At 42.3% G+C, this 13,986-nt stretch overlaps 1 protein-coding gene across 1 annotated transcript; it reads left to right on the forward strand.

Annotated features, from left to right (window-relative positions):
• The first annotated feature begins 1,842 nt into the window (after window positions 1–1,842).
• Window positions 1,843–4,440, forward strand: LOC123739245 (perforin-1-like). Its single transcript, XM_082961519.1, has 4 exons — window positions 1,843–1,957; window positions 3,406–3,564; window positions 3,948–4,067; window positions 4,169–4,440. The coding sequence occupies exons 2-4, from the start codon at window positions 3,412–3,414 to the stop codon at window positions 4,292–4,294; spliced, it is 399 nt and encodes a 132-aa protein (XP_082817645.1). The 5' UTR covers window positions 1,843–1,957; window positions 3,406–3,411; the 3' UTR covers window positions 4,295–4,440.
• The last annotated feature ends 9,546 nt before the right edge of the window (window positions 4,441–13,986 follow it).

Genomic DNA, 13,986 nt, shown 5'->3' on the forward strand with positions numbered 1-13,986 from the left:
TTCCTCTTCCTCTCTCTGCAACTGGCGTCCATTGTTGTTGTAAAACAAAAGGTGCTCACCTGTGGTCTTTTCATAGTGCTTACTTCCTGATTGAAGTGGTAACAATTAACCATTGAGGTGTTTGGCCAGGAGGCACATGTATTAGCCAATTAGCTCATGTAGTGTCATTTTGAATGGCAGTGTTTTGAAATGGCAAACACGTGACTTTATGTCAGATTGTTGTGTCTTATGCAGAGAACCGTGTGCAGTGCATTTAAAAAGTGCCATTTTGAATTGCAAAATGTGTGTAAAGCAGAAAATGTGTTTAGACTTTTGGAGACTTTAGAAGAGGTTTTGCTCTCTGTGTGTCAGTTTAAATAATTGTGCTGTGCATGTCATTTTACTGTGTTAGCAATTGGAAAAAACTGTAATCGTTAGTAGGTAAACCTACTTCAGCAGAGGATTCACAAGAGTATCTTTTCTTGTTCAAGCACGGAAGTGTTTTAAAATCCACCTCACCCCCTTTGAAAGAGCTGTTGTTTTCTGGAAGGAGAAAAGCATGCTACTTTTACTTTTATCTATAAAATGTCTTCCTCCACTACTAGCTACATTTATTTGTATCACTACACATTTATTTTGGGATTACAATGAGCCAATGAGGATGGTATGATGGTATGTCTCCACATGCATGACTGAGCAGTGAGGTCATTCCTCAGGATCTTCCGTGTGTGTGTGTGTGTGTATGTATTCCTCTCCAACCACAACACTACAGAGACAGAATTTGACTTTAATCAAACAAGGTAGTTATTGATAGCCGTTTGGGAATTCATAAAAAATGGTGGAGAATTAGTACAGTGTCTCTAACTGATTAGGTGATGGAGCTTGGCCAATGTGGAGAAGATTGTTTTAACGCTTAGGTATCAGTGACAACAAGACAACCCATTGGATAATCACAGTATATTCATTAAAAAGGTGACAGCCCATTGGATAATTACAGTACTGGTTATCAATAAGGTGACAGCACATTGGGTAATTACACAACTGATTGATATATTAATCTTGGTGATGGTGATGTCCCAAGGCCTGTCACCCCTACCAAACCACAGATCTCTCTAATTGACCTATTTCTTTCACAGAAGTGGCAGTAATTGACACGTCGGCCGTGTGTGTGCGTGTTTTCTGCTGCCAACTTGCTCGCCTTCTGACACACACAACGGATATCCCCTACTCTTGGCGTTATCAAAGAATCACGCCGTTATCGTACAAATAAACTTCCAGGCAAGAGCAGAGAGAGCCAGAGGAAGATGGAGAAAGAGACAGAACAAGCTCGGAAGGAGAGGGAGAGGTGACTCCAGTATCCCCCCTCCCATCACTTGTTGTCTGGTTCTTATCTGGCCTTAGAGAGCAGCTTGTGTCTCCCACCAAAGAAAAAGCCCACGCTCTCTCTCAGACATAAATAATTGCACAGAGAAAACATTCCCATGAAGGTACTAACCCCCACATCTCTCTCTCAAGTCAAGGTGTATGGTCTCAGTGCCAGGAATCTTAAATGTGATTTATGGTCAACACAATCCTGTCTCAGAGCTCTACGGACAATTTATTCTATCTTACGGCTTGATTTCTGCTCTGACATGCACTGTCAACTGCGGGACTTTATGTAGACAGGGGTGTGCCTTTCCAAATCATGTCCAATCAACTGAATTTATCACAGGTGGACTCCAATCAAGATGTAGAAACATCTCAAGGGTGATCAAAGGAAACAGAATGCACCTGAGCTCAATTTAGAGTCTCTGTTTTCACTTTGTCATTATGGGGTAATGTGTATAGTTAAGTAGTCCTACGTACCACCTGTGGGTCATCATACCACCTGGGTGTGTGGGGGGGGCTGAGATCTTTATAAACAGCTAGATGGCACAGTAAAGACCATCAGCAGTTGGGTGACTAGAGAAAGACAGACGTCCAGATCAAGAATATCCAGGTAAGACGATCTTAGTCTTCCATCTCTCTCTCTGTGGGCAACCATCTTACCTTTTATCTGTAGACTGTGGCTGGGATTCAGTCGATTGCAGACAGTGAGGGGCTTTCCAATAAAGTGCATTTAGATTGGCACAATAGCAGATATAGAAATTGTCAGTTTGGTTGAGTACACTGAATGACTTCTCAGCCAGGTTTGCTGTCAGAACTGAATGTAACATCATGGGACTGACAGTTTCTATATCAAGTGTCATCTCCCTCCATCCAGGATTAACCTTTCTGGGAAGGGGGCTCCGCTAGCGGAACACCTGGCCTACAGCCAGTGACACTGCAGGGCACCAAATTTAAACAGATCTCCTTAAACATACAAGTATTACACACCATTTTAAAGAAAGTTCTTGTTAATCCAACCACTGTGTCCGATTTCAGAAAGCACACCATGTGATTGTTAGGTCAGCTCCTAGCCACAAAAACCATACAGCCATTTTCCAACCAAGGAGAGGTGTCACAAGTCAGCAATAGCATTAAACTTAATCATTTACCTTTGCTCTTCATCTGATGGCACTCCCAGGTCTCCATGTTGGACAATAAATGTTTGATAAAGTTCATCTTTACGTCCAAATACCTCCTTTTTTGTTTGCGTGTTTAGTCCAGTAATCAAAAGGTTTCATTTGAGGGTGTAGAAACATGTCAAACGATGTTTCTAATCAATCCTTAGGCTGTTTGAAACATTATTGACTATTTATAATAAACGGCCAATGCTGTTTTCATTAGAAGGGAACGGAGCACACGGCCAGTCACGTGACTAAACTAAAGGCATTCACCTGGGCCATCTGCTTAGCGTGCTCTTATTCGCTCCCCTTTCACAATAGAAGCCTGAAACAACTTCTAAAGACTGACATCTAGTGGAAGCTTTAAGTGCAATCTGACCCAACTGACACTGGATATTCGATAGGCATTCACTTAAACTACAAACCTCAGAATTCCCACTTCCTGGTTGGATTTTTCGCATGCCATATGAGTTCTGTTATACTCAGACATTATGTTAACAGTTTGGTAACTTTAGTGTTTTGTATCCAAATCTACGAATTATATGCATATTCTAGCTTCTGGGCCTGAGTAACAGGCAGTTTACTCTGGGCACGCTTTTCATCCAAACCTCCCAATGCTGCCCCCTATCCCTAAAGAGATTATTAAGCTAGTGTGGAAATCAAACACTTCTGGAGAGCCAATAGCTGCAATTGAATAAGAGCCTGTATTTATGCTGATTCAGGATTGTTCTTGTCTTCCATTAATTTCTCTGTCTGTGTCTTCTTCCACTGACTAATCTCTTAACACTGATAATATATCCTGATCTTTCAAATCAATTTTTTACTCCTGGAAGAATACAGTTTGTAGTGTTAGTTTCAAGCTCTTATGGACATGTTTATACCTTCCTCTCCTCTCTGACAGTGAACCATGGCCTCTCTCTCTCTGTCCCTGGGACTGCTGGTGCTATGCACCCTGGCTCTTGTACACTGTGACCTGAATGGCGGCCCCCTCAGGGTGTATGATATTCGTGCCGCCAACCTGAAACGATGGCTATTCATAAAACCAAGCCCTTACGTCAAGGTGACTTTATTTAACCAGAACAGTCAGTTAAGAAATCTTTGATATAAAGTGAGGGACGGGCAGGGGGGGTGATAAAACAGAAGTATAGTAATGTTACAGACTTCATAACACAAAAGAACAGACACAGCAATAATCAAACAGTAGACGGTCAGCTGTCATTTGTTTGGATATCAAGTAGGCTACAGTGATGTGTGAACATAACAAGCCAATCACTGACATTTATTTGTTAGGTGACGTAATACATTTTTAAAAATGAATTATAAAATGCATTTACTGGTTCCTCATTCAAGTGAGCCAACTGTACATGCATTAACAGTCATTTACTATTTGATGCACAATAATTTAACAAGTTTAAAGTCTACTGACAACATTATCTTCCTTAGGTGTGGTGTGGTTCATCCTTTCATGGCCAGAGCAACACTCTGGAGAAACAGGAAAACCCCGTCTGGCCCGACAAGTTCAACTTTGCTGACATCCTTCCCAACTCTGTCCTGACGATCGAGGTGAGATTCCCAACTTACTATGCAAAGCGCTTTGAGCACTGGAAAAGCACTATTTAAATCCCATCTATTATGAATATAATGAGGAGGAAGATTATTATTAGGTGTGGGATGATGTCGTCGGACTAGATCACCACATGGGAACCTGCAGAATCACCATCCGCCCAGGAACACACAATGAGACCTGCCAGCTAAACAGAGGCACTGTCTACTACTCCTACAGCTACTAGATATAACTGTTTGATGATTAGATTGTAACCTATGACCTTTGTCACCCTTTCACTCATGTATTCATTTCCTTATAGCATTAAAAAAGTGCTTTATAGCAAGATGTTCTCAGTCTGTCTTAATCATGTTTCTGACTTGTTTTATTTCTCAGAAGATGGTACACAGCATATTAAAAGATAATATTTCTACTAGATTTTATGTCAACTTTTTACCAATCGACATTTAAAATTTATTTTTGAAACTGTCGCAAAGCTAACTAAAAAGCAGCCTTCGCAAATGGAGGATGGCTTTCACTTCAGCAGTAATACATTTATGAACTTCTTTGAGGGAAAAGATCATTAGAAAGCAAATTACAGATTCCTCTTTAAATCTGGGTATTCCTCCAAAGCTCCATTGTCCTGAGTCTACACAACTCTGCCAGGACCTAGGATCAAGGGAGATACTAAAGTGTTTTAGTACTATATCTCTTGACACAATGATGAAAATAATCATGGCCTCCAAACCCTCAAGCTGCATACTGGACCCTATTCCAACTAAACTACTGAAAGAGCTGCTTCCTGTGCTTGGCCCTCATATGTTGAATATAATAAATGGCTCTCTATCCACCGGATGTGTACCAAGCTCACTAAAAGTGGCAGTAATAAAGCCTCTCTTGAAAAAGCCGAATCTTGACCCAGAAATTATAAACTATCGGCCTATATCGAATCTTCCATTCCTCTCAAACATTTTAGAAAAAGCTGTTGCACAGCAACTCACTGCCTTCCTGAAGACAAACAATGTATACGAAACGCTTCAGTCTGGTTTTAGACCCTATCATAGCACTGAGACTGCACTTGTGAAGGTGGTAAATGACCTTTTAATGACGTCAGACCGAGGCTCTGCATCTGTCCTCGTGCTCCTAGATCTTAGTGCCGCTTTTGATACCATCGATCACCACATTCTTTTGGAGAGATTGGAAACCCAAATTGGTCTACATGGACAAGTTCTGGCCTGGTTTAGATCTTATCTGTCGGAAAGATATCAGTTTGTCTCTGTGAATGGTTTGTCCTCTGACAAATCAATTGTAAATTTCGGTGTTCCTCAAGGTTCCGTTTTAGGACCACTATTGTTTTCACTATATATTTTACCTCTTGGGGATGTCATTCGAAAACATAATGTTAAATTTCACTGCTATGCGGACGACACACAGCTGTACATTTCAATGAAACATGGTGAAGCCCCAAAATTGCCCTCGCTAGAAGCCTGTGTTTCAGACAGAAGTGGATGGCTGCAAACTTTCTACTTTTAAACTCGGACAAAACAGAGATGCTTGTTCTAGGTCCCAAGAAACAAAGAGATCTTCTGTTGACTCTGACAATTAATCTGGATGGTTGTACAGTCGTCTCAAATAAAACTGAAGGACCTCGGCGTTACTCTGGACCCTGATCTCTCTTTTGAAGAACATATCAAGACTGTTTCAAGGACAGCTTTTTTTCCATCTACGTAACATTGCAAAAATCAGAAACTTTCTGTCCAAAAATGACGCAGGAAAATTAATCCATGCTTTTGTTACTTCTAGGCTGGACTACTGCAATGCTCTACTTTCCGGCTACCCGGATAAAGCACTAAACAAACTTCAGTTAGTGCTAAATACGGCTGCTAGAATCCTGACTAGAACCCAAAAATGTGATCATATTACTCCAGTGCTAGCCTCCCTACACTGGCTTCCTGTTAAGGCAAGGGCTGATTTCCAAGGTTTTACTGCTAACCTACAAAGCATTACATGGGCTTGCTCCTACCTATCTTTCCGATTTGGTCCTGCCGTACATACCTACACGTACGCTACGGTCACAAGACGCAGGCCTCCTAATTGTCCCTAGAATTTCTAAGCAAACGGCTGGAGGTAGGGCTTTCTCCTATAGAGCTCCATTTTTATGGAATGGTCTGCCTACCAATGTGAGAGACGCAGACTCAGTCTCAACCTTTAAGTCTTTACTGAAGACTTATCTCTTCAGTAGGTCCTATGATTAAGTGTAGTCTGGCGCAGGAGTGTGAAGGTGAACGGAAAGGCTGGAGCAACGAACTGCCCTTGCTGTCTCTGCCTTGCCGGTTCCCCTCTTTCCACTGGGATTCTCTGCCTCTAACCCTTTTACAGGGGCTGAGTCACTGGCTTACTGGTGTTCTTCCATGCCGTCCATGGGAGGGGTGCGTCACTTGAGTGGGTTGAGTCACTGACGTGGTCTTCCTGTCTGGGTTGGCGCCCCCCCCCCCCCCCCCCCCCCTTGGGTTGTGCCATGGCGGAGATCGTTGTGGGCTATACTCGGCCTTGTCTTAGGACGGTAAGTTGGTGGTTGGAGACATCCCTCTAGTGGTGTGGGGGTTGTGCTTTGGCAAAGTGGGTGGGGTTATATCCTGCCTGTTTGGCCCTGTCCGGGGGTATCATCGGATGGGGCCACAGTGTCTTCTGATCCCTCCTGTCTCAGCCTCCAGTATTTATGCTGCAGTAGTTTATGTGTCGGGGGGCTAGGGTCAGTCTGTTACATCTGGAGTATTTCTCTTGTCTTATCCGGTGTCCTGTGTGAATTTAAATATGCTCTCTAATTCTCTCTTTCTCTCTTTCTGTCTTTCTCTCGGAGGACCTGAGCCCTAGGACCATGCCTCAGGACTACCTGGTATGATGACTCCTTGCTGTCCCCAGTCCACCTGGCCGTGCTGCTGCTCCAGTTTCAGCTGTTCTGCCTGCGGCTATGGAACCCTGACCTGTTCACCGGACGTGCTTGTTGCACCCTCGACAACTACTATGATTATTATTATTTGACCATGCTGGTCATTTATGAACATTTTAACATCTTGACCATGTTCTGTTATAATATCCACCCTGCACAGGCAGAAGAGGAATGGCCACCCCTCATAGCCTGGTTCCTCTCTAGGTTTCTTCCTAGGTTTTTGGCCTTTCTAGGGAGTTTTTCCTAGGGAGTTTTTCCTAGCCACCGTGCTTCTTTCACATGCATTGCTTGCTATTTGGGGTTTTAGGTTGGGTTTCTGTACAGCACGTTGAGATATCAGCTGATGTACGAAGGGCTATATAAATACATTTGATTTGAATTTGATTTGATTTACCTTTTACAGTGTCATGACATGGCCCTTTTGGGTGTATGTCATGCACCCCCCGTCACGCTCTCTCCCACCCCACATTTTACGACGGTCATATATTCCTGCTAGAAACTCACTCTTCACTGCTATGGAGGGAGAGACCATGGAGAACAAAAACATTATTGTTCCCAAAATTGGAGAATTAAACAATATTTATATTGTTGGGACTGGTCTGTGGACACTTAACCTCTATGGGCTAGGTGGGACGCAAGCGTCCCACCCGTGGTGCACTCCATCAACAGCAGGTGCATTTCAAGAGCGGCAAATTTGAATCCAAATAAATGTCAAAATTCAAATTTTTCAAACATACAACTATTTTACACCCTTTGAAAGATAAACATCTCCTTAATCTAACCACGTTTTACGATTTCAAAAAGGTTTTACGGCGAAAGCATAAATTTAGAGTATGTTAGGACAGTACAATTACAAGAGTTGTGTGTAATGTTGTGCCAATTCAAAGACAGGCGTCACCAAAACCATAAAATCAGCTAAAATTATGCACTAACCTTTTACAATCTCCAACAGATGACACTCCTAGGACATTATGTTAGACAATGCATGCATTTTTAGTTCTATCAAGTTCATATTTATATCCAAAAACAGCGTTTTACTGTGGCGTTGATGTTCAGGAAATCGTTTCCCTCCAATAACCGGCATTCAAGTCAGCACCACAAATTAAATAATTAAAATTAGAAAACATTGGTAAAATATTATATTGTCATTTAAAGTATTATAGATTTACATCTCTTGAACGCAATCAACTTGCCAGATTTAAAAATAACCTTACTGGGAAATCACACTTTGCAATAATCTGAGCACTGCGCCCAGAAAAATACGCGTTGCGATACAGACTAGCCGCCATGTTGGGGAGATCTAAAATCGAAAATACTATGTAAATAATCCATTACCTTTGATTCTCTTCATCAGATGTCACTTCCAGGTATCACAGGTCCATAACGAATGTAGTTTTGTTCAAAAAAGCTCATAATTTATGTCCAAAAATCTCCGTCTTGTTAGCACATGATCTAAGCCCGCCGGACTTCACTTCATGAACGTGGGGAAAAAATATATTTACGTTCGTTCAAACATGTCAAACGTTGTATAGCATAAATCATTAGGGCCTTTTTTTAACCAGAACATGAATAATATTCAAGGTGGACGAATGCATTCTCTTTTATAACGTATTGGAACGAGGGTACCCAACATGAACTCGCGCGCCAGGTGTCTAATGGGCCATCATCGTTCCATGGCTCTTGTTCGGTCAGATCTCCCTCCAGAAGACTCAAAACACTTTGTAAAGGCTGGTGACATCTAGTGGAAGCAATAGGAAGTGCCAAAATATTCCTCAGCCCCTGTGTTTTTCAATGGCATAGGTTTAAAGGTAATACAACACATCAGGTATCCACTTCCTGTCAGAATCTGTCTCAGGGTTTTGCCTGCCAAATGAGTTCTGTTATACTCACAGACACCATTCAAACAGTTTTAGAAACTTTAGGGTGTTTTCTATCCATATATAATAAGTATATGCATATTCTAGTTACTGGGTAGGATTAGTAACCAGATTAAATCGGGTACATTTTTTTTATCCAGTCGTGCAAATACTGCCCCCTAGCCCTAACAGGTTAAAAGATAGCTATGTTGAGTTTGTTTCATTTGGTGATCTCATGAAGGACAGAACACACATTACTGTGTCCACTTTCCAATCATGGGGTTTACATCTAAATGCTGTGAAACATATGCACGAAGGGAACATTTCGGCATTTGCACGAAGGGAACATTTCGGCATTTGCTGTATGGTTAATGTAGTCCTTATTGCAAATGTACGGTCCCTTACTAGACGTCGGGCCGGATCTTCCGGGAAGTCATCGAACGGAGTCTCTAGGACATTCGGTTTCCGTTAATCTTTTTTCAAATTTGTCATTTTTCACCTGTCCTGGATTATACCACAGGAGGGCGAATGGAATCATATTGCAAATGTAACAAACATCACCAATCACAACGTGGCCTTTTCTCCTAAACAGAAAAGGCTTTGAAGATGCAACTTGGTGGGCATTGGTTTGGCATAATGGGCAGTTGGCCCCGAACAAGATGGAGTCGAAGCCTCAACGCTTTTTGAGTTAAGGCCATTTTTCTGGGATTAAATGTCAAAAATGTAAATGCCGAGCTAATTTGACCGCTTCACGTCAAAGTACATGAGCCAACGGTGTAAGGAAAAAAATAACCAGACATTTATCTATCGTCATTTAACCTCTTACATCTAGACGTTCCGCTAGCGGAACACCTGCTCCAATATCCAATGATGGGCGTGGCGCGAATTACAAATTCCTCTAAAATCCGAAAACTTCCATTTTTCAAACATATGACTATTTTACAGCATTTTAAAGACAAGACTCTCGTTAATCTAAACACACTGTCCGATTTCAAAAAGGCTTTACAGCGAAAGCAAAACATTAGATTATGTCAGCAGAGTACCCAGCCAGAAATAATCAGACACCCATTTTTCAAGCTAGCATAAAATGTCACAAAAAACAAAACCACAGCTAAATGCAGCACTAACCTTTGATGATCTTCATCATATGACAACCCTAGGACATTATGTTATACAATGCATGCATGTTTTGTTCAATCAAGTTCATATTTATATCAAAAACCAGCTTTTTACATTAGCATGTGACGTTCAGAACTAGCATACCCCCCGCAAACATCCGGTGAATTTACTAAATTACTCACGATAAACGTTCACAAAAAGCATAACAATTATTTTAAGAATTATAGATACAGAACTCCTCTATGCACTCCATATGTCCGATTTTAAAATAGCTTTTCGGTGAAAGCACATTTTGCAATATTCTCAGTAGATAGCCCAGCCATCACGGCTAGCCATTTAGACACCGACCAAGTTTAGCCCTGATCAAACTCCGATTTACTATTACAAAAGTTTCATTACCTTTGTTGTCTTCGTCAGAATGCACTCCCAGGACTGCTACTTCAATAACAAATGTTGGTTTGGTCCAAAATAATTCATCGTTATATCCGAATAGCGGCGTTTTGTTCGTGCGTTCCAAGACACTATCCGAAATGGTAAATCAGGGTCACGAGCATGGCGCAATTCGTGACAAAAGATTTCTAAATATTCCATTACCGTACTTCGAAGCATGTCAACCGCTGTTTAAAATCCATTTTTATGCCATTTTTCTCGTAAAAAAGCGATAATATTCCGACCGGGAATCTCCGTTTAGCTAAACAGAGGAAAGAAAACAAAGCTTTCGGTCGACGCGGGCACGAGCCTGAGTCTCACAGTACTGTAACCAGCCACTACCCAAACGCGCTACTTTGTTTCAGCCAGAGCCACGATTCAGCATTTTGCCGCCTTCTGAGAGCCCATGTGAGCCGTAGAAAGTGTCACGTAAGAGCAGAGATCCCCTGTAATTGATAGAGATAATCAACAAGGCCAAGAAATGGTCAGACAGGGTACTTCCTGTACAGAATCTTCTCAGGTTTTGGCCTGCCAAATGAGTTCTGTTATACTCACAGACACCATTCAAACAGTTTTAGAAACTTTGGAGTGTTTTCTATCCAAAGCTAATAATTATATGCATATTCTAGTTTCTGGGCAGGAGTACTAATCAGATTAAATCGGGTACGTTTTTTTATCCGTCCGTGAAAATACTGCTAGTTCTGAACGTCACATGCTAATGTAAAAAGCTGGTTTTTGATATAAATATGAACTTGATTGAACAAAACATGCATGTATTGTATAACATAATGTCCTAAGATTGTCATCTGATGAAGATCATCAAAGGTTAGTGCTGCATTTAGCTGTGGTTTGGGTTTCTGACATTATATGCTAGCTTGAAAAATGGGTGTCTGATTATTTCTGGCTGGGTACTCTGCTGACATAATCTAATGTTTTGCTTTCGTTGTAAAGCCTTTTTGAAATCGGACAGTGTGGTTAGAGAGAGTCTTGTCTTTAAAATGGTGTAAAATAGTCATATGTTTGAAAAATTGAAGTTTTTCGGATTTTCGAGGAGTTTGTATTTCGCGCCACGCCTATCATTGGATAATGGAGCAGGTGTTCCGCTAGCGGACCATCTAGATGTAAGAGGTTAATCCAGAACACCGGCAGACTCTCGAACATATTTTTAAGGCTACCGTCATTTGCGATCTCCAGCAGTTGATCTTCTTCTTGCATAGACATGCTGGATTCACCTGGTTTGTTGACAAATGGATCGCGGATCCATTCCTTGGCAGTTCCTGGGTCTTTTGTGGTTGGGAAGTAGCGCTCAAACTCTTTTAACCTCCCTGGGCAAGGTGGGACTAGGTAACTAGGTAACCCTCATGAACTGTAAATCAGTCATTTATCCCATCAGATGTCCAAGAAAAGCTCTCTCTCTCTCACACACACACACAAAAGGATGGAGTGACACAGTGCAGTGCTTAAAAGCAAAGACAGGTGATCGTGCACCAGCTGGGACAATTAAGGCTCGTGCTCAGTCTCTTCCAAAATCCCCACGAATGTTTGAAACATGTCAAATATACCTCTGTTCACGCGCCGTCCCCACAAATCCAGTTTGGCTTTAAATGCAGCTACTTTATCTGCCAACTTGAAGACAGTTGTCATTTTCCCCTGAAGTGACCGATTGTGTTCATTGAGCAGGTTGAATATGTCACACAAGTATAAGCGAGTTTTGCGACCCATTTCTCGTCACTGAAATGTGCTGCCAGCGGTGACTTTTTTTCTGAGAGAAATCTCTGCAGCGGCTCTCGTAATTCAAACACTCTGGCCAGCAATCTCCCTCGGGATAACCATCTTATTTCTGTGTATAAGAGAATGTGTCTGTGCTCCGCGTTCATTTTTCTAAATAAAACATCGTTCAGACTCAGATAATAAATAAAACGGAAATAATGTAAGTTATTTATTCTTTCTCTTTGTCCCGGTACCAAATGACCCACCGACCGGTACCGGTCCGCGGCCCGGGGGTTGGGGACCGCTGCTGCGTATGGCCCAGGAGGCCTGTAAACAGTAGCTATAAAAAGTGATTGAGTAGGCTGCATAGATTTCATGACTAGAAGCTCAAAAGACGAAAACGTTGTTCTTTTTTTGTAAATTGAAATTTGCTATCGTAACTGTTAGCAACACCTCCACCCTTGCGGGATGCACGGGGGATATGGTCACTAGTGTAACCAGGAGGTGAGGCCTCATTTAAAATAGTTAATTCATCAGGCTTAAGCCATGTTTCAGTCAGGCCAATCACATCAAGATTATGATCAGTGATTAGTTCATTGACTATAACTGCCTTTGAAGTGAGGGATCGAACATTAAGTAGCCCTATTTTGAGATGTGAGGTATCACGATCTCTTTCAATAATGGCAGGAATGGAGGAGGTCTTTATTCCAGTGAGATTGCTAAGGCGAACACCGCCATGTTTAGTTTTGCCCAACCTAGGTCGAGGAACAGACACAGTCTCAATGGGAATAGCTGAGCTGACTACACTGACTGTGCTAGTGGCAGACTCCACTAAACTGGCAGGCTGGCTAACAGCCTGCTGCCTGGCCTGCACTCTATTTCATTGTGGAGCTAGGGGAGTTATAACCCTGTCTATGTTCGTAGATAAGATGAGAGCACCCCTCCAGCTAGGATGGAGTCCGTCACTCCTCAACAGGCCAGGCTTGGTCCTGTTTGTGGGTGAGTCCCAGAAAGAGGGCCAATTATCTACAAATTCTATCTTTTGGGAGGGGCAGAAAACAGTTTTCAACCAGCGATTGAGTTGTGAGACTCTGCTGTAGAGCTCATCACTCCCCCTAACTGGGAGGGGGCCAGAGACAATTACTCGATGCCGACATATCTTTCTAGCTGATTCACACGCTGAAGCTATGTTGTGCTTGGTGACCTCTGACTGTTTCATCCTAACATCGTTGGTGCCGACGTGGATAACAATATCTCTATACTCTCTACACTCGCCAGTCTTAGCTTTAGCCAGCACCATCTTCAGATCAGCCTTAACGTCGGTAGCCCTGCCCCCTGGTAAACAGTGTATGATCGCTGGATGATTCGGTTTAACCTGTTAGGGCTAGGGGGCAGCATTGACACGGCTGGATAAAAAACATACCCGATTTAATCTGGTTACCACTCCTACTCAGTAACTAGAATATGCATATACTTATTACATATGGATAGAAAACACCCTACATTTTCTAAAACTGTTTGAATGGTGTCTGTGAGTATAACAGAACTCAAATGGCAGGTCAAAACCTGAGAGATTCCTTTACAGGAAGTGGCCTGTCTGACCATTTCTGGAACTTCTTTGCCATCTCTATCATTTACTAAGGATCTCTGCTCTAACGTGACACTTCCCACGGCTCCAATAGGCTCTCAGAGCCCGGGAAAAAAGAGAATGTCGTCATTCCAGCCCCAGGCTGAAACACATTATCGCCTTTCTCAAGTGGCCCATCAAGAGACACTAGCTTATGCGCGTGACCCCGACCGCCCCCGCCTTTGGGATTTTTTCCTCTGTTTGCCGAAAAGGAGATTCCCTGTCGGAATATTATCGCTTTTCTACGA

This window comes from Salmo salar, chromosome 15 (genome assembly GCF_965601325.2).
Source record: "Salmo salar chromosome 15, fSalSal1, whole genome shotgun sequence".
In the NCBI taxonomy this organism is placed as follows: Eukaryota; Metazoa; Chordata; class Actinopteri; order Salmoniformes; family Salmonidae; genus Salmo; species Salmo salar.